Here is a 23,239-nt window from a genome sequence, read left to right as displayed (position 1 = left end):
AATTTGGATATATTGTTGATTGCGTTGATATTAACAATCAACTAGCTTTTGATCACCCTTTGCTTATAAATCATAAGTTACATGTATGAATTCAATTAATTCTAATGACAAAATTATGAAAACATTATAGTTTTATTCAATTTTAATTTATTTTTCTATTGACTATAGGAAAAACCTAGCTTTCAAACCAAATTCAAGAAAAATAGTATGAAAAATTCAGCAACTAAGATAATAATCGGTCTTCAAAATGCACGATGTTCAACTGGAACTGTTCCTATTAAAAGAACAACTAAGGATGACTTAATACGAGGAAAATCATATTTTAATAATGGCTTGGTTGAACATCTTCATGGTAATCATGTAAGTTTTAGTTTGTACATATAGTTTTGTTTTTAGATATTTGTAATTACTTTATAGTAATTTCAAATATAGAGTATTTATTTGATTACATTGAATTTCTAGTATGCAGGAGTCATAGCAGCAAAAAGATGTTATAAGTCTTTTTATGGAGTTAGTGGTACAAATAATGTCTATAACTTTAAGGTAAACAATGATCAATCAAGTTCGTCTGTGATGTTTGTTCGAAATGGACCTGATAGCACAAACTATATCGGTATTGGATGGCATGTAAGTTTAATTTTATTGAGTCAAGTATACAGTTTAGAAGTCTTTTTTTGAATGATTTGTTAATTTAATATTGTGCATTGATATTAGGTGGCTCCGCAATTATACAATGATGATGAAACTCATTAATTTAATATTGTTCATTGATATTAGGTGGCTCCGCAATTATACAATGATGATGAAACTCATTTTATGCCATATGGACGGTATGTATTTTTGTTACTCATTTTATTTCTCTCAACAATTTATTAGAGTTTATAAATTTATATGCATATTATTTTGAAAATATTCTATCATTTATGAGATTATTTTCATGTTTTTTTCAATATTTCTTTCATTTTATAATAATTAGAAATATATAAGTTTTATTTCTACACAATATAAAGTGATGCTGAAAAATGACAGACAGACAATTTCAAGAACACTGGATGCTTCAATTTATTATGTTTAGGATTTGTTCAAACTAGCAAAGTTAACTATCTTGGTGGACGATTTCCAAATACATCTATCCATGGTGGTCCGTATATTGAAATCGCAATATCTATTACTCATGTTATTTTCACAACCAACTAATTTTAAGGAATTATAATTAGTCTTTTTATATGTAATGATTAAATACATAGTATATTATATCCATTTATGTAGTTTGTTTTGGTGTGTAGGATCCAAAAACAAAAAATTGGTGGCTAACTAATGAAAATAAAATGATAGGATATTTTCCAGCATCTTTCTTCTTTAACTTGACATCCACGGGTCAAGTAGGATGGGGTGGTGGAACATCAACTTCTCAGGATACCCCTAGTCCTCCAACGGGTTCTGGATTGTTTCCCGATAACAATTTTAATCATGCATGTTATTTTAAAGATATTTCATTTCAGAATGGTTCCACGAAGAGTTATGGATCCGAAGAGTATTCAACACAATCATTCTCGGATAAACCTAATTGTTATTTTGCTAAATATTATGGTAAAGATCGAGAGGTTGGATTTTCTCTCCAATTTGGAGGGCCGGGGTAATTGTGGGAATTAATTGATGTTAATATCTAAAGTTTTAAGGACACTTAAATATAAATAAAATTATTTCATAATCTTGTTTTATGTTAGCTTAAAATTTCTAAAAGTTGTATTATTTATTTTGCATAATATTATATATCTTGTTAAATATACAATGAGTGACTCTCCTTCTTTTTCCACTTGGTCGTCATCTTCCTTGTGTTGTTCTATGAAACGCGACTGAGGTGAGGAAAGGATAATGTTGCTTAAAGTTGGCTGATTAATGGGTTGTTGTGTGTTGGATTTATGGTTGCGATTGAAGTCAAAATGTTTTTGGCTTAACTTGAGGGATTTGGTCTGCATGATTTTAGATTTTAATTTAAAGGGATTAGGGTTTAGGGATGATGGTGTAGGGGTAGTTGAAAAAAGTAAGGCATTTGATTATCTGCAGAATTTGTGATAGTGGGGTTATTGTGGAACGGGCTACTGGACTTCCTTAGGATCTGCTATGATTGGTTGAAAGTTATGAGGCCGTGTCCCATAAGTGAGGGTGATAATCACTTATTGGTCTAAAACAGTTACATGTGTTGGGGTTTGTAGGGGTAATTAGGATTGATAAGGTCCCTCCATTTCACAATGAATGATCAATTTGGAATAAAATAGTATTTCAAAATGTATGATCCATTTAATTTTCAATGCATCTTTTCTAATTTTATCTTCTAATTAATATTATTTTCATCATTCTAAATACATTATAAGGATACTTTAGTAAAAATATCATTTTCTCTCTTTCATTTATATATTTTTCTTAATAGGTGTGAAATGTTCAATGGTGTCACTTATTGCGGGACGAAGGGAGTAATTGACTTGTCATATTTGTCGGTGACTATTTTGAAAAAGTTTTATTTGAGATTGAATTTGTCCAATGGTGAAAGGGTTAGAAGGGATATGGTTTTTATTGGGATTTAAAACAACATTAATATCATTCAATAACCAATTGTTATGGCCACTATGAGAATGGACAACAACTAGATATTCTGTCCTCACTAATACTTGTGGAATCGTTTCTTATTCAACCAACTACTTTTTATTATTCTCCCCTCTTTTAAATTTTTTTAATTTATTTTTTCTATATTTATAATAAATGTCATGTTTGAAAATATACCATACATCATTTATCTTTTCCATAATTAATCACCTAAAGAGTATAAAAACAGAAGAAAACTAAACAACGTCAATGATCTACCAAGTCATTTTTATTCCCTAAAAAGGTCAATATACTATTTTTTTCATGTGTTTGGTTGCATGTACTTCTAGCTATGAATTTGATAATATATAAAAATATTGAAATAATATTTAGAAATAGAGAGAGATAAAACTCCTTAATAAGGCTCATGTGAAGAGTATCCATGTATTTCACACTCTTCTGATATGTTATTCCTTCCTTCGATTAAATTTCATTTCGTTGTATGGTTAATTTTTATTTTGTTTGACTATAATGTTTATAGACAAAATTTGAATACATTGTTTATTGCATTGATATTTACCATAAACCCACTTTTGGTCACCCTTTGCTTATGAATCATAAGTTACCCGTATGAATTCAATTAACTCTAATGACAAAACTATGAATACATTATAGTTTTACAATTTTAATATATTTTTGTTTTATTAACTATAGGAAAAACCTAGCTTTCCAACCAAATTCAAGAAAAATAATGTGAAGACATCAGCCACTAAGACACTATTCAGTCTTCAAAACGCCCGATGTCCAACTTGAATTGTTCCTATTAAAAGAATAACTAAGGACGACTTAATACGAGTGAAATCATATTTTAACAATGGTTTGGTTGAACATCTTCATGGTAATCATGTAATTTTTTGTTTGTACATATATGTTTGTTTTTAGATATTTGTAATTACGTTATAATATCGATTACATTGAATGTCTATAATGCAGAAGTCATAACAATAGAAAGATATTATAAGTCTTTTTATGGAGTTAGTGGTACAAACAATGTTTATAATTTAAAGGTAAACAATGATCAATCAAGTTTGTCTGTGATGTTTGTTCGAAATGGACCTGATAGCACAAATTATATCGGTGTTGGATGACATGTAAGTTTAATTTTGTTAAGTCATATATCCATTTTAGAAGGTATGTAGGTATGTTTGTTATTCATTTTATTTCTCCCAGACAAATTATTAGAGTTTATAAATTCCTATGCATATTATTTTGAAAATGTTGTATCATTTATGAGATTATTTTCATGTTTTCTTTCAATATTTCTTTCATGTAATAATAATTATAAGAATATAAATTTTATTTCTATATACAAAGTGATGTTCAAAAATGACTTAGGAACAATTTCAAGAACACTAAATACTTCAATTTACTATGTTTAGGATTTGTTCAAACTAGTATATTCATTTATGTAGTTTTTTTGGTGTGTAGAATCCTAAAACAAAAAATTTGTGGTTATTAATTCATGTTAATATCTAAATTATTAAGGAAACCTAAATATATATATAAAATTATTTCATAAATTTTGTTTAAGGTTAGCTTACAATTTTCAAAAATTGAATTATTTATTTTGCAAAATATTTATATATATATATATATATATATATATATATATATATATATATATATATATATATATATATATATATATATATATATATATATATATATATATATATATATATATATATATATATATATATATATATATATATATATATATATATATATATATATATATATATATATATTTGCTAAATATATAAGGAGTGAAAATCCATAACTGCGTAAGATAGTCTAAGAGTTTTAGAATTGTTGGGGTGTTATAGCAAGCTTACATTGTAATGGTTAAAAGTTCCGCCTATATGTAATTGTTGAATAAATTCAATGGTGAGAATATGAGATATAAACGGTCTAGGGGATGAATAGACCCTTTTAAAAAATGTTTTGGTTGATTATCTAAAATAGATTATTAAAGGTTTTTAAAAAAGTGCATGGGGAAGGTTTAAAGCAAAAATAGAGAAATTATACTTTTTATTGGAATTTGATCAAATTAACACTTATTCAATTCACAAAGACCGACAATGGTTTATGGAAATACATCAAATGTAATTAATTGATTAGTTGATACTCTTTTTATTTCTCACAACAGTTTATTAGAGTTTATAAATTCATATGCATATTATTTTGAAAATATTCTATCATTTATGAGATTATTTTTATGTTTTTTTCAATATTTCTTTCATTTAATAATAATTAAAAATATATAAGTTTTATTTCTATGCAATATAAAATGATGCTGAAAAATGATAGACAAGCAATTTCAAGAACACTTGATGCTTCAATTTATTATGTTTAGGATTTGTTCAAACTAGCAAAATTAACTATCTTGATGGAGAATTTCCAAATACATCTATCCATGGTAGGTAATTTATTGAAATCACAATGTGTATACTCAGGTTATTTTCACAACCAACTAATTTTAAGGAATTATAATTAGTCCTTTTATATCTAATGATTAAAGCTATAGTATATTATATTCATTTATGTAGTTTGTTTTGATGTGTAGGGTGCTAAAACAAAAAGTTGGTGGCTAAGTAATGAAAATGAAATGATAGGATATTTTCAAGCATCTTTTTTCTTTAACTTGACATCCGTCGGTCAAATAGGATGGGGTGGTAGAACATCAACTTCTCAGGGTGACCTTAGTCCTCCGATGAGGGTTCTGGATTGTTTCCTGATAACAATTTTAATTATGCATCTTATTTTAAAGATATTTTATTTTAGAATGATTCCACGAAGAGTTATGGATCTGAAGAGTATTCAACACAATCATTCTATGATAAATCTAATTGTTATTTTGCAAAATATAATGGTAAAGACCGAGAGGTTGAATTTTCTCTCCAATATGAAGGGCCGGTGGATAGTTTTAGGAATTAATTCATGTCAATATCTAAGTTATTAAGGAAATTTAAATATAATAAAATTATTTCATAATCTTGTTTAATGTTAGCTTAAAATTGCCAAAAATTGTATTATTTATTTTTCAAAATATCATATAAACTTGTTAAATATACAAGAGTGACGATCAAGATAGTAGATGTTGGGGGTGTTATAGCAAACTTACATGGTGAAAAGTTCTATCTATATATAGTTGTTGAGTGAATTCAATGTTTTTGGTGAGAATATGATCTAGGGGTGAATAAACATGAAAAATTTCTTGATTTTAATCATAAATGAGATTAATATTTTTGTCTGTAGTTAAAATCGTAATCATAAATGATTATATGTGACTTAATGAGATTAATATTTTTGTATGTAATTAAAATCGTTATAATAGATAAAAAGGGATTTTTTTTAAGCAAAAAGAAATTTTATATATAAAGAAAGGAATATACAAGAGAATACTCTCTGTTCTTTAAGGTAACCTTTTTCTTAAAAAAACAAATTTTATTTTAATTGTTATTTCATAGTTTAAAATAGTATTAATTATAGGTTTTGTTAAAATTATCTATAATTATCTACTATAAAAATAAAATAAATTAATAAATTTATTATTTTCTAAAATAAATTTTTATATGAGAAAAAAAAAGTTAATTAAAATGTTTCAAATTTTTTATAGTTTTAATTATCTTTAATTAAAATTGACCATTTATTATTTTCTAAAATAAATTTTTATATGAGAAAAAACTGTTAATTAAAATGATTCAAAATTTAACAAAAGAAAAAATAGAAGCATATATTTAAATATGGATTGTGATCATTTTTTCCGGTCACAACTTTACTTAGAACAATCTCCTACTTTAAAATTAATTAGTTAAAAGCATATATCTCTCTCAATAAATAAAATGAATAAACCTCGTGAATTATAATCATTTAGGAAAAAAATAAATGGGGTTCTAGGATGTTTGGAAATTTATTAAATTATGGTTTAATTTCTATATATGATGAATAAGTTGATATGTTTTTATTGGCGTTGATACAAAATTACAATAAAATCAAAATTTGAATCCTGTCAGAGTAATTGACAAATCAATTTTTTTATTCATGAAAATCAATTAAACAATTGAAAATGATAAATTAGTAATAGTTTTAATAAATTAATTAATATATTAAAAGCTAAAAAAAATCATATTGAAAATGGTTAATGGTTTGAATTAAGTTTAAAATGTAAGTTTTCTATAAAAAAAAGTTTATTTTGTGAGGTAAAAATTTAATTTAAGATGATTAATTGTGATTAGAAAATTTTATTGTAAGAGCTTCAAAATTTTAATTAAATATTTAAACCATTAAAAAAATCAAATATAAAATTATTTCATATTAACTAACTTAGCTATCAATAAATGACTTTACTAGTTTATGATTAAAAAGAGTAAATAATGATACATCTTTTTTATTTTTTAATAACAAATAAGATATATTAAAAAAACGAAAACTAAAATTCTGCCAGGGCACTATATATAAAGAGATGAGTTGGAACATGCACTTCATATATTCATTTAAAATTATCAATTTCAGCTACTAAATTATTTAATTGTAAAAAAAAATCAAATCACAACAATTAAAAAAATATATAAAAATGATCAATATATTATTCTTTTTACCATTCATAAAAAAATATATATCATAATTCATAAAAAAAAAAAATATCATATATACATCATCTGATCATTCATAATAATTCATAAAATAATATATATCATAATTCATAGGCCGAAATATTACCATCCTACCCGAAACCCAGACGATCCTCTGGCTTGGTGGAGAGGCCATTGGATCAAATTCTGCATTCTCTTCCTCTTCCTTCTTCTTCTTCAACCGGAAGAGCAACCAAAATCCAACCATGAACGTTGCTGCAATAATGCATACGGAAAATCCAAATCCCAAGGCTACAGCTAGCCAGTTGATATGACTACCGTGCTCCAAGCGATTCACGTAGGGGGCGCATAGACACTAAACTTTGGAAGCGCAATAGGTCCTCCATTGAAGGCCAGTGATTTTGTAAAATGAAATGCTTTTGCAAAAGTAACGAGGGATTATATGAAATGCTTTTGCAAAAGTAACGAGGGATTATATATGTATATATATTATGATATTCTTCTAAACGAGGGATTATATATATATATATATATATATATATATATATATATATATATATATATATATATATATATATATATATATATATATATATATATATATATATATATATATATATATATATATTATGATATTCTTCTAACGCGTCTTCTTTCTTTCTTTTCTATTTTCTTTAGTATGCTTGTAAAACTTAAATTTCTATTCTTTTCTTTCTACATCACAATTATTTTTCTTGTTTTATTTTCATTTTTAGTCATTCTTACGTACCTTATCTTACTGTTACTATTAATGTTTTGCCCCTTTTATGTTAATATTATAGACGTGTAGTTTTGTATATATCTTTGAATTTTATTTTGTAAATTTAAATAACTCTTACAAATATCATTTATAGTTTTTATTTTTATTTTGGTTCTGATATGTTTTTGCTAACTTATGCCCTAGGGGCACAAAATAAATGGGGTTCTAGAATGTTTGGAAATTTATTAAATTATGGTTTAATTTTTATATATGATGAATAAGTTGATATGTTTTTATTGGCGTTGATACAAAATTACAATAAAATAAAATTTTGAATCCTGTCAGAGTAATTGACAAATCAATTTTTTTATTCATGAAAATCAATTAAACAATTGAAAATGATAAATTAGTAATAGTTTTAATAAATTAATTAATATATTAAAAGCTCTAAAAAAATCATATTGAAAATGGTTAATGGTTTGAATTAAGTTTAAAATGTTAAGTTTTCTATTAAAAAAAGTTTATTTTGTGAGGTAACAATTTAATTTAAGATGATTAATTGTGATTAGAAAATTTAATTGTGAGAGCTTCAAAATTTTAATTAAATATTTAAACCATTAAAAAAATCAAATATAAAATTATTTCTTTTAAACGAGGGATTATATATGTATATATATTATGATATTCTTCTAAACGAGGGATTATATATGTATATATATTATGATATTCTTCTAAACTAGGGATTATATATGTGTGTGCGTGTGCGTGCATGTGTTACTAGGGAAATCGCTCATTGCTTTAGATGAAACTTGAAAAAATAATAAGAGTCACCCATTACTTTGGTCGAAGAGTGTAAAAGATTATAGGGTCCGTCCATTACATTCGCAGACCCTATGAAACGTATTTTAATTCTTTTTTAAAATAAAATTGAATTTATTTTAATTATTATAAAAATAATATAAAGATTTTAATTAATTTTAATTTATTAAAATTGTTTATAATTAATAATTTTTGTTTAGATAATAAAATATAAATATATTTTTTATAATTAAAATAATTAAAGTTATACTTAATTAATAAATAAAATAACAATAATAATACAAAATAAAATATAAAATTATTTCTTTTAAACGAGGGATTATATATGTATATATATTATGATATTCTTCTAAACGAGGGATTATATATGTATATATATTATGATATTCTTCTAACGCGTCTTCTTTCTTTCTTTTCTATTTTCTTTAGTATGCTTGTAAAACTTAAATTTCTATTCTTTTCTTTCTACATCACAATTATTTTTCTTGTTTTATTTTCATTTTTAGTCATTCTTACGTATCTTATCTTACTGTTACTATTAATGTTTTGCCCCTTTTATGTTAATATTATAGACGTGTAGTTTTGTATATATCTTTGAATTTTATTTTGTAAATTTAAATAACTCTTACAAATATCATTTATAGTTTTTATTTTTATTTTGGTTCTGATATGTTTTTGGTATCTATCTCTAGTTTCGATATTTATTTATATTTGTGGGAGAAAACAAAAAATATTTTATAATAATTGAATTTAGACATATCTTTTATTTTTGTAATTTAAAAAAATATACTTAAAAAGATATATCAACGTTTTTCTCTCTCTCATTTTAAAAAACATATCCAAATTTATTTTTTCTCAATTTTATAATTAAAATATTGTTGCAACACAAATATAAATAGTGTTTTATAAATTTTAATAAAATAATATATATCAAGTGTTTTATAAGTTTTATAAAATTAATATATATCAAAGTTGATATTTAAATGCTAGGTAAAAGTATTTTTGTCTTCATCTTAGTTTGAACCCGCGACATTTGTGGTTTAATTTATTGAGAAGTGAAGATGAATTGAGAGATGTTATGTAGAAATATTGGTGATGTCATGTGACACAAATGAAGTTGAAATGTTAACGTGAGATTAAATCCTTTTGATTTAATATATTATAAATAGATATTTAAATAAGCATAATTGATTAAAAAAAGAGTAAGGATACATGAACATTCTCTTATTTGTATTGTGGTATTTGGATCGAACTCTAGTCTCGAAAGGGATGATTTCAAGGTTCGACAGTAGTCGAAGATGTACGCCTTAGTCGAAGTTTGTTCTTGCATGCAAATGTCGAAATATGTTAGTTTGTTGTTTAAGTTAGCATCTCAAATTGGGTCAGATTGTTGGGCCAATTCTTTAGTATGTTAGTTGAAAGGTAGGGTTTAGTTTTCTTATAAATAGCATGCTAGTCCTCACTATCCTTGATCAATCCCTGATAATCCTAATTAGAGGAAGAAAGTCGTGTGGTTGAGATTTAACTGTAAACATTGTTCCCTAATGTCTAATTGAATCAAGAATACAATTTTAAACCACTTTGAATTATCTTTTACTTTTCTTCTCTCTTTACTTTTACTTTGTGGTTTTCATGTTGATCAAGAAATCGATCATACTCTATTTTATTGGCATCATGTTCACAATAATTTGGCCTGGTGAGCGTGGAGAAGAAGATGTCGTCAACAAAGTATGAGATTGAGAAATTCACCGGTGTGAATGATTTTCGTTTGTGGAGCTTGAAGATGTGAGTCCTATTGGTTCAACAAGGTTTGTTAGAAGCGTTGAAAGGATTAAAGAAGATGGATGTTTACTTACCGGAGAAGGAGAGGGAGAAGACGATGATGATCGAGAAAGCCCACTGTCGTGGTGAGAATCGGATATCAATCTATTGTATTAACTTGAATCACAAAACATTAAATGTTCACCACCGAACATTAATTTATCCAAGAGAAGGGGAAACGATCGAATAAAACCCTAATTATCCAATGTAAGAATAATGCGAAGAGATCTAAAGTTCGGGGGTTGGTTATACTAGGGATTGCTAAACTACCTATGACATTAAGTCAATAAAGAGGTCTTTCCCTTGGATTTAGGAAAAAAGATAAACAAGATATAAACAAGATGAAGAAGATGTTCAAGCATGACATCAACAAATATAAGCACGTGATAAAGAAGATGTTCAAACATGACATCCACAAAGATAATCAAATGAAGAACATGTTCATACATGACATCAATAAGAACAAACAAGGATGAAGAAGATGTGCAAACATGACATCCACAAAGATAATCAAATGAAGAAGATGTTCATACATGACATCAACAAGAACAAACACATGATAAAGAAGATGTTCAAGCATGACATCAACAAAGATATGAAAGCATGATCATAATAATATCAAGCATGGTAGGTATACACATATGTACAACATGTGAACATGAACAAAGGTACAACAACATCAATCAAAGATGTATAAAGTTACATGAATATGAATGACATGTATATATCATCATGAAGAAACAAAGATGAATGACATAACAATTCATGAACATGTATATGGATGTCATAATAAGTATGAATGAACATGTGCATGCATGAAGTAAGACACGGTTTAGACATAACATCAACTTGATCATGAAAACAATTTAAGGTATTAAATACATGCATGTTAAGGTTCAATATGATCACAAATAAAGGTTCAACATCATACAAAAAGTTTGAACATGTAAGCATACAAGTCATACAAAGACATGTTACTACAAGTTTAAAGCATTTGTAAACACATAAACAAAGACGAACACAAGGGAACACATGCACACAAAGGTCCAACAAGACATGAAATAGTGACATGTGAATCATGGATCAATGGGAAAATAAGCACACAAAATTCCATGGCATATTAACAAAAGTTCAAAGCACATAAACATGTAAACATACATTGAAGTAAGTCAAAATTAGGTAAAAATGAAGAGGCACATATTAACAACATCAAAAAAAGTTCATATATGATTCATAAAATTCATACAAGTCATGGTGATCAAGAAAAATTAAAGTTTCAATCAAAGAAGGTTATTTGAAATCCTAAAACAATCCTAAAAAGGTACCAACTTTAGACAAGTATAAGTATGTGAAAAATAAATAAATTCTGGAATTTCTTTTCACCATAATAAAATAGACAAAATTATGACCACATAGCAAAAAGAGTGGTTCAAAAAGGCTTAGGGATCATCAAGTTATGAGTCTTTGAAGTTATGAAAAATAACAAAAATAAATAGGCCAAAAAAACAATGAATAAAAATGGGTCTGGGACAAGCAAGATTCAAACCCCAGACCTCTTGCACACACAAAGCCTTAACACACACACTCTAACTGCTAGAGTGGTGATACATCCAATAAACAAAATGCAAACACTAATATACATAATAAAAGGGTTCAAGAACTTGGAAAATGGCATCAACTCATCATCTTCTTCCTTGTGTTCTTGCATGTTTCTTTTTATTTTTTTCTCAAAACTTCAAACAACCATAACTCTCTCAATTTTCCATGAAATTAAAAATCGTAAGAACCTAAATTGCTCTATTTTTCGCAAGGAATCTAGTGGTATCATTATCGCATCCTAAAACTCAATGTACAAAGAGTGCCAAGGCAAAAACCAGAACTGCACTTTTAATTTCCAAACAATAAAATCTCAATGCATGAGCATGGTATAATGCATACAATAGCAAACATACAATAAACACACTATGTACTGCTTTTTAACTTCAATAAATATTTAAGAATGGTGCATGAACAAGAGTTTCAAGTGTAAGTGCACTTACCTATTCGAGAAAGTCCAATGCTTCTTCTTAGTTACTACAGAGATAAGAGAGAGATTCTACCAGCCTTGTTGGTCCTTGAGGATAGTGTTTGAACAATGAGAATGGCCAGAAATAACTTGTATTATCTCACATAAATGTTCTTGCAAAGTGAAAAGGTGAAATGGTGAATGATAAAATAGATGCTACAGAACTTGTTCAAGTGATTAAACAAGCTCTAAATGATGTCTAGAGATGATTTGTGGTGTTTGTTTGGAAGATACACATGGAGAATAAGTTTGGTTAGAGAACTTGCAAAAATAGTGTGTTTTTGCAAATTCTAATGTAATGGGAGTTTTATGAAGTATTGAGGGATTGTTGTTGTGGGTTTTGAGGCTTAAGAGATCCCTCTATTTATAGGAAAAGAGTGAGGATTGGAACTGATTAGAAACAAAAGTTGTGAAGTTATGGTTTTGGTTGAGAATGAATGAGAAGTTTGCATGAATAGTTGGGTTTCAAGGAGTTTTGTGAACATACAACAACAATGAGCTGAAACTCCATAACCAAAAGAAGAGAAAAGCTTGGAGAAAAGTTGTATGTGATCAAAGATGAAAAAGTGATTCTCAATCTCAATTGTTACAATATAGAGGACAACTATATATAGCTAAAGCAATTAGTTAGTTCCTAACTAACTCTTCTCAACAACTTCTAACTAACTCCTAAAGTTAGTTATTATAAAGACAAAACAGAATTTACTGTTTTATTATTTTCATCATCATTTACAGCCCCCCTCAAGCTGGAATGAATATCAATCATTCCAAGCTTGGATTGCAGAATATTAAAAGGACCAGGTTGAAGAGACTTGGTAAAAATATCTGCAACCTGCTCCTTAGAAGTAACCGACATAAGATGAACAACTCCAGCTAAAACCTTCTCACGTACAACATGACAGTCGATCTCTATGTGTTTGGTGCGCTCATGAAACACATGATTGGCAGCTATATGCATGGCAGATTTGTTATCACAGTAAAGGATGATAGGTACTGAGTGATTGATGTGAAAATCATGAAGAATATTGAGAATCCAAACCCCTTCACAAGTAGCTTGAGCAAGGGCTCGATACTCAGCTTCAGATGAAGATCTGGAAATGACAGGCTGCTTCTTGCTCTTCCAGCTAATGAGTGAAGTGCCAAGAAAATAACAAAAACCAGAGGTTCTTCCAGCTAATGAGTGAAGTGCCAAGAAAATAACAAAAACCAGAAGTGGATCTTCGTGTATCAGGACAAGCCCCCCAATCTGAATCTGAAAAACCTTTGAGACATAAAGATGTATTAGATTGGAAAATGAGTCCTTGGCCTGGACTGTTTTTGAGGTACTTCAAAACATGTAGACCAGCTAACATATGTTTATCTGTTGGAGCAGCAAGAAATTGACTTAGTTTGCTGACAGCATATGAAATTTCAGGTCTGGTATGTGTGAGATACAATAAACGACCAATAAGCCTTCTATAGGGAGTAGGATCAGAGAAAGGTGTGCCATATGTTTTGTGGAGTTGAAGATGAGGTTGCATAGGGGTGGAACACGGTTTGGCACCAAGAAGACCAGCATCAGAAATCAAATCAAGAGTGTATTTCCTTTGACATAAAGAAATACCATGTGTGCTGCGAGCCACTTCAAAGCCTAAGAAGTATTTGAGAATTCCTAAGTCTTTGATACTGAATTTAGCATCCAAACAAGTTTTGATTTGCAAAATTTCATGAGAATCAGTGCCTCCAACTACTAAATCATCAACATAAACCAGAATCATAGTGAAACCTTGAGAGGAAGTCTTAGTGAAAAGGGAATAATCTGCTTTGGATTGGATATAACCTGATGCAATAAGGGTGTCAGTGAGTTTTGTATTCCATTGTCTGCTGGCCTGCTTCAGACCATAAAGAGATCTTTGCAATTTGCAAACAAGATTTGGTGTAGACAAAATAAGACCAGGTGGAGGCTTCATGTAAACTTCCTCATTAAGATCACCATGGAGGAAGGCTATGTTAACATCAAGTTGGAACAAAGGCCAATTGTGAACAGCAGCAACAGCTAAGCAAACTCTAACAGTGGTCATTTTAACAACTGGACTGAAACTGTCAGTATAATCTAAGCCTTCTGTTTGAGTGAACCCCTTTGCAACAAGTCGTGCCTTGTATCTCTCAATGGTACCATCAGCGTGCATTTTTACTTTAAAAACCCACCTGCAGCCAATGGCTTTCTTGTTTGAAGGTAAGGGCACAAGATCCCATGTTTTAGTTTTAACCAGAGCCTGCAATTCAGTATTGATAGCAGTTCTCCAATTCTCATCACAAATAGCATGCTCATAAGATGTAGGTTCAGGATTGGCAGACAAGTTTAACATGTAATGTTTATGAGGAGATAAAAAAGAATCATAGGAAATAGCAGATGAAATAGGATACTTACAGGTGGATGAAGATGAAGCCACAGCTGAGTCAGGATGGTGAAGCAGATTACAATGATAATCTTTTAGGCAATTAGGAGGATGAACTTGTCTATGTGATCTTCTTACAGGTATGTGCTCACAGTTACCAGAAGGAAGATTATTGGTTTCATTGGTAGGAGAATGTGTAGGATGATTGGTTTCATTGGAATTGAAATCTATAGAATGAGAATTATTCTCAGTATGACCGTTGTCAACTGAATGATTAAATGTAGGATTGGGAACTGGATTAGGCAGAAACACATCATCAAACAAATCATCCAGATGTGTAGTAGTGTGTGCAGAAGATGAAGGCGGAGGAGGATTATGTTTATATGGAAAGTCAGACTCAAAGAAAACAACATCTCTAGAAATAAACAGTTCCTTATTATGCAGATCAAACAAAAGGTGTCCTTTCACACCAGGTTTATGACCTAGATTAATGCACTTTCTAGATCTTGAATCTAATTTCTTTCTATTGGATTTTAGAGTGGCTGCATAGCACAAAGAACCAAAAACTTTCAGGTTGGTCATGTCGGGTAAAATGTTGTACATAATTTGGTAGGGTGACTTGTGTTTTAGGAAAAGTGCGGGAAGTCTATTTATGATATGCACAGCATAACTCACTGCATGAGCCCAAAATAAGGGAGGCAAATGAGCTTGGAATAAAAAGGCTCTAGTGATGCCCAAGATATGTTGATGTTTTCTTTCAACAATACCATTTTGTTGAGGTGTAGCCACACAAGATGTTTGGTGAATGATACCTAATTGATTGTAAAAATCAGGCATCAAAAACTCATTGCCATTATCTGATCTAATGCACTTGACATGACAGTTGAATTGAGTTTTAACCAATGCTACAAAAGACTTGACATGAGAAGTGGTTTCAGATTTTAGTCTCATAAGCTACAGCCATGTAAATCTGCTCTTATCATCAACTATAGTTAAAAAATACCTATAGCCCATCATGGATGGTATGACCAATGGACCCCAAATATCCATATGTAATATGTCAAAGGTGGATTGAGAAGCATGAGAACTAGGAGAAAAAGGCAGTCTTTTCTGTTTTGCATAAAAACATACATCACAAGGAAATTTGATATTGACAGGTTTGATGAAAGGAAAATCTTTATTGAGTTCAATCAATTTGGAATTAGAAGCATGTCCTAATCTGATATGCCATAGGCTACATTCAGGATAATGACTATTTGAATTATTAATAAAAGAATTGATACAATGTATGTGAGGTGTTTTAGGTAATGTAACTAAAGGAGAGGTCAAGAAATATAATCCACCATGTAACTCAGCTGTGCCAATCATCTTCAGAGAAAACTTGTCTTGTACAGTACATGAATTATGATCAAAAATAAGTTGACAATTGAGTAATTTGGTTAATTTTGTGACAGAAATGAGATTAAAGGCAAAATTGGGTAAATAAAGAACATCAGTAATGTAAAAGTTGTTGTTAAACTGAATGTGCCTGAAAGATTAGTGGTAACAAGACTGCCATTTGGGAGTTTGAGGGTAATGGGCTTAATTTGCTTAAGACACTGAAAATATTCACGAGTAAAACAAACATGATTAGTTGCTCCTGTATCTAATATGAATAATGCAGCATGAAATGAATTTGGGATAGTACCTGATTCAAGGTTATTAGTTTGAGAGGTTAACTGGTTAATGGTATGAGATTGCAAGTGTGATGAGCCTTGAAGTAAGGCTAGCAATGCTTGATGCTGCTCTGGTGTAAAAGCCAAACCATGAGATGTTGGTGCACTTGCTTCAATATCAGATTCTGATGTGTTTTCAGGTCTATCAGATGCAGTATTGCATTGATTGATAGCACGTTCATGCTTCCAATGAGGAGGATAACCATGTTTTTTAAAACAAGTATCAATGGTGTGATTAGACATGCCACAGTGTATGCAAACACGATTATTTCTGCCCCTGCCACCAGAATATCTGCCTCCTCTAGTGCTGCCTCTACCACGCATATTGAAATATTATTTAGACTGATTATCACGATGATGCTGATCAGAAGATGGAATGACCAAAATCTTGGACTCATCAATGGGAAGATTAGCTTGTCTTTCTTGTTGAACAAGCAAGGAATACACTTTGCAAATGCTAGGGAGAGGATCCATAAGCATTATTTGTGACCTAATAGCAGAGTATTGATCATTCAGCCCTTTCAAGAAACGGATTACTTGATCACTGGCCTTGTAAGCGCGAATCTTGGTAATGGCAAGACAAGTAGTATCACAGTCACATGCAGGAATAAGTCTAAATTTATCTAGTTCTTGCCATAAAATCTTCAGTTTTGTGTAATATGAAGAAACAGAAGCATCACTTTGTTTCAATGTGCAGATTTCTTCTTGGATATCAGAAATTCTAAAAACATCGCCTTGAGCTCATTCCACATATCAGCAGCATTTTCCATCCAAAGGACACTTTGAGCAATTTCAACTTCTACAACATTCTTAATCCAAGACATGATCATGGTGTTGCATCTGTCCCAAGCGATGGAATTTGGATCAAGATCAGAAGGTCGTGGTAAAACACCATTGATGAAATGCAGTTTGTTCTTAGAACGAAGAGCCATGACCATGGAGCGCGACCAAGAGTGATAATTGTTATTGGAGAGTAATGGTGTAACCAGAATCAAAGAAGGATTCTCATTTAGATGCATGAAATAAGGGTTTAGGATATCATTTTGATAACCTTTATTGTTGTTTCTTGAAGATGATTCACCATGATCGTTGCTATTAGAGCTTGAAGATGACATGATGAGAAACAAATAAAGTTGCAGAAACTGCAGAAAAGAAAAAGAATTTGGATCGAAAGAAGAAGATTGAGAAAAATCACAGCGGAAAGTAGAATCACAGGCTTGTGATACCATGTGAACATACAACAACAATGAGCTGAAACTCCATAACCAAAAGAAGAGAAAAGCTTGGAGAAAAGTTGTATGTGATCAAAGATGAAAAAGTGATTCTCAATCTCAATTGTTACAATATAGAGAACAACTATATATAGCTAAAGCAATTAGTTAGTTCCTAACTAACTCTTCTCAACAACTTCTAACTAACTCCTAAAGTTAGTTATTACAAAGAGAAAACAGAATTTACTGTTTTATTATTTTCATCATCATTTACAAGTTTATCATATTTCCCTAGCCTCTACAAGATTGCTTCTGATCTCTTAAGATTGTTTGGGACCTTTAGGGACAAGTTTCAAGGGTGAAAGAGTGAGTTGTTGGCATAAAGCTTGCTTTATCAAAGTAGTAATGTGACCTTTTGCAAATTCACCCATAAATGGTATAATGCAATGGACAAAACCTCAACTCCTTGTGTAACGCACTTAGGATTCATATAAACATCTGATTATGGAGATATTTATACACAAGAGGACCTGCAATCAAGAGATCTTCACATTTGAAATGGTTTTCCTCAAAAAATTCATCATGAACATGACTTGAAATTCAAGTTTGGAACCCCAACTTCCCATTTTCGAAACTCATAGCTCATGCATGGGAAAATATTGTACTTGTACTTTTTAAAAATCCCCAAACATGCTCTTCAACTTTCATGTTTTGAGTTTTTTCAGAATCAAAGTGGATCATGATGAAAACTTGCTGTAAAGTTTATCACTTTTTAGGGATCAAAGCTGACTTGAAAATTTTCTAAGTGTTTCAACTTGAGACACCAACTTTATGTCCTCATAACTCAAAATCCTTGCACTTTTATGGAATCAACCCTCTAGGACAAAGTTAACGTATGGAACAAGAGCTTTCATTTTAGCTTTGGAGCAAAGAAAATGGCTGCTCAGATTAGAAGTTATGGATTGAGAAAGTAGTGCACTTGAACATGAAATTTGGATACTTAGTGAATTTTTCAATGTTTTCAAGATTGCCCTTTTTGCAAGTAACCTCATTTATCTTGATTTTTCTTGATCAAATTCATCAACTAAGCATATACTCATGAAATTTAACTTGAGAAGTTCATATTTGATCATAAATCTCAAAAGTCAAAGGTTTGACTTTGTAGTGCACTGATTGTGTATCAGATGAATTTGAATTTCTTGATCTTCAATGAATTCAAACTCTTGAGCCAATTGAACATCATGGATGGACCCTAAGATGTACTTTAGTGTTTTGAGTGATGTCTCAAGGCTTGAGATCATGTTTTGATCAAAATTCTCAGATGAAATTGAATGTTGTTGAGAAACCCTAATTAGTGAGCCAAATGAAAGTGAAGCTTGATGCACTTGTGATTAGGCCACAATACCCTTATTTCTTAGACATGTTGGTCTGCTTTCCCTTAATGAAGTCAACACAAGTTTCAAAGTCAGCAAAATCTAGAGTATTAAGTACCCCATCTTTTACTAACCTTTTAATTCTCTCTATGGAGATATGTCATAATCTCCGATGCCATAACATAGAAGAATTCTCATTAATATTACACCGCTTAGTGCCAATTTGAACATGCATTGAACTACAAATGGATTTTATTTATAAATTAATACTATAAATACCATCAGACAATATACCATTCCCAACACATTCCAAATTATAAAATAAATCAAATAAGATGTCTTTAAAGTTAAATGAATATCCAAAAGGTAAAAGTCTAGAAACTGAAATCAAGTTTCGTGAGAAACTTGGTACATAAAAGGTCCTTTCTAATCTCAAAACAAAACCATTATTCAAAATTAAATTTCAAGTTCCAATAACTTCCACATGTGAGGCCATCCTGCTTCCTGATAGGACAGTTCGCTCACTTCCCACTAGCTTCCTTAGGTTTTGCATACCCTGTAAGGAATTTGTTATATGGATTGTTGATCCAGAATCAATCCATCAGGTGTTAATATTAACATCGTTCATATTAGATTCATAACAAATAAATGAGAATAAATTACCTTTCTTCTCAAGCCATTATTTGAATCCAGGGTATTCCTTCTTCATGTGTCCTCCCTTTTTACAGAAGTAACACCTTACTTCTTTCTTGATATCACCTTGTGGTGGTATTTTGAATTTCCCTTTCTGATTGGCTTGTGACTTGTCAGTTTTGAAAGCTCTGTTCTTCCCGCGAGTGCTTGTTAGCAATGCACTCTCACTTTGTTCCATTACAAGCCTTTCTTCTTCTTGAACACACATGGTCATTAATTCTTTGATTGACCATTTGTCTTTATGTGTATTGTAGGAGATCTTGAAATGCTCATACTCAGACGGAAGAGAGTTCAGAATATAGTGCACCAGGAAGGAGTCAGACATATCAACCTCAAGTTTCTTAAGTTGAGCTGAAATGTCACGCATTTTCATTATGTGCTCACGCACACCTTTCACACTAGTGAGTCGGTAGGAGGAAAATTTCATAATTTATGTGCTTGCCAAAGCCTTTTCAGAAGTGACGAACTGATCGTCAATGGCTTTCAGCAAATCACAGACATTCTCATGCTGATCAACAGAACCACATATTTCACCTATGACCTTAGTCTTAATGAACATCACACTGAGCCGGTTGGATCTCTCTCACCGCTCATATAGTGCGATTGCAGCTGGAGTACTTTCACCTGCGATTGCAGGTGGTTCGTCTTTCCTAATAGCATAATCTATGTCCATCTATCCTAGATGGAGGAGAATTCTTTCCTTCCACACCTTATAGTTATCTCCTCTGAGCTCGGGAATATCACATCGGATATCTGAAAAATTAGCAGGTTGAGAAGCTAAAAAGATAAACAAAATTGATGTCAAAGTTTGAGGCATAATTATTATCCAAATTGTATGTATTATCAATATAAACATATCATAAAATAAATCTTGCAGCATAAAAGTTACCCGTGGGCTAAATTTTAATGTAATAAGATTTAAAAAAAAATTGCGATAGATTTTTTCAAACCTCACACTTTACGTGTATGATATAATTTTGTTTTTCTATCCAAAATTAATACTTTATGATAAAAATATCAAATTATGTACCAATTCATAATTCATGTGGGCAAGTTATGAAAATATTTTGACATTTTATCCTAATTAATCATACAAATATAATAAAAATTCTTGTAGGAAAAAAAATTCATTATACCACGTATAATTAATTATAATTTTATGTCTAATAATTTATGTGATCTCAAAACTTTAAAAAAATAATCTCAATTAATTTAAGGATGTTGTGGCTAATCCAAATTAATCAAAATTAATCAAAATTATAACGATCACTAGACATAGTAACTCAATTATATGAGAGAACAAAATTAAATAAATAAGATCTCTTATACAATTGCTTAACAAAATAATAACATTATAAATCAATTTTAATTTATGCATAAATTTAATTCAAAGATTAAATAATAAGGCATAATGATCAGTAAAAATGAAATCAATGGATATGAATAGAATCAAAATACATGTTTAACAAATCAACCCAGTGGTAACATTCATGAATGCTATGGATCAGGACTTGGGCATAATGATCAGTAAAAATTAAATCACATATATTGATCATATGTTCCTATAGATGATGTATTTCTTTTCTGATGAGAGAAAGCTTTAGAGACCAAAGACTATTTATAGGCTTGAATGGTCATTAAAACCATTAAAACTCATTACCACCCAATTAAATGGTCATATCAATTTACATTAAAACCAAAATAAATCATACGCTTTTTCAGAACCAAAAGCCCAAAACTATGGACCACATTAAAATTGGTTTTTTATTATTATTAATAATTAATATAATAACAATAAGAAACCGTTACAATTAGATGCTAATAATTCAGTGTGTTCAAGTTTGGGATTCAATAAGGTTTGGTTCTATCTAGTCGAAATAGGTGTAGTTAGTATATGTATCGAATTGTGTAAGCAAATATTCGACAGATTCAAATACTACATTTAGTTACGCGTGTTTTGGTTGCCTATAAATACGCATAGGTAATTCAAATTACAAATTTTCATAACAACTTACAATAATATTTTCCCTTTTACAATTCAGTTTTTCTCTCTTTTCTCTTACTTCTTATTTCTCATCTTTCTTGAAAACGCTAATTGTTCCAACAAATTGGTATCAACGAGTCCGAGTTGCGATTTAGTGAGATTCTTAAATGGAAAACAGAAATATAACATCAATGCAATTTCCAAAAAATCTACCGGTTTTCAAAGGCGAGAACTATGAACGGTGGATTGCATAGATTCATGTCATCTTCATATTTCAAGATGTGGTTAAAATCATAAATGATGGAGTACCGACATTAGAAGCGAATGCAAACGATGTTCAGAAAGCTACACACAAGGATCAAAGGAAGAAAGATGGTAAATTTATGTTCTTGATTCACCAATGTGTGGATCCTAATGTGTTCGGGAAGATAATTGAAGAGGAATATTCCAAAGAAGTGTGAGACAAGTTAAAGAACTTGTATGGTGGAAACGAAAAACTGAAAAGGGTGAAGTTGCAGACGCTCAAAAAGTAGTTTGAGATAACACAGATGAAAGAAGTTGAATCAGTTGCTGGTTTCTTCTCAAGATTAATGTTAATCACGAACCAAATGAAGACGTGTGGCAAATCAATAAATGATTTAGAGAAGATTGAGATAGTAATGAGATCTATGACTGCAAATTTTTATTACATTGTAGTGTTTATTGAAGAGTCCTAGAACCTAGCTAAGATGAAGATGGAAGAACTTCAAGCTTCATCAGAGGCTCATGATATGAGGGTAGAGCAGAGGAACTCAGAAAGTGAGAAGGTGGCCGAACAGGAATTGCAAGCAAGATTCATCAAGAAATCTGGAAAAGAGAAGGAGAAACAAGGAAAGAATCTTGCTAATGATTATAAGTCAAGCAAGAATTCAAAGAATTACTCTGTTTTGATCAAGAAAGGCATGGACAACAAGTATTTGGGGAAGAAAGTTGACATGAAGGAGGTTCAATGTCACAACTGTCAAGGATTTGGTCATTATGCTCGAGACTGTCGAAGAAAGAAGGTAGTAAGAGCAAAAGATAATGATGAAGCTCAGTATGCACATGCTGGAGATAGTGATTCTGATGATGTGCTACTAATGCCAAATACTCAGTCGAGTAATGAGTAAATAAACATGTGGTACCTAGACTTAGGATGTAGCAAACATATGACTGGTAATAAAA

General features: G+C 30.1%; 1 protein-coding gene across 1 annotated transcript; it reads left to right on the top strand.

Moving 5' to 3' along the window:
- The first annotated feature begins 207 nt into the window (after positions 1-207).
- On the top strand, positions 208-1,640 carry LOC127122164 (uncharacterized). Its single transcript, XM_051052547.1, has 5 exons — positions 208-360; positions 463-627; positions 778-830; positions 1,092-1,176; positions 1,287-1,640. The coding sequence occupies exons 1-5, from the start codon at positions 208-210 to the stop codon at positions 1,638-1,640; spliced, it is 810 nt and encodes a 269-aa protein (XP_050908504.1).
- Positions 1,641-23,239: the final 21,599 nt, after the last annotated feature.

The sequence above is a fragment of the Lathyrus oleraceus genome, chromosome 2 (genome assembly GCF_024323335.1).
Source record: "Lathyrus oleraceus cultivar Zhongwan6 chromosome 2, CAAS_Psat_ZW6_1.0, whole genome shotgun sequence".
In the NCBI taxonomy this organism is placed as follows: Eukaryota; Viridiplantae; Streptophyta; class Magnoliopsida; order Fabales; family Fabaceae; genus Lathyrus; species Lathyrus oleraceus.
Note: the sequence above shows the minus strand (reverse complement) of the source record. Positions and strands in the feature narration are given on the sequence as shown.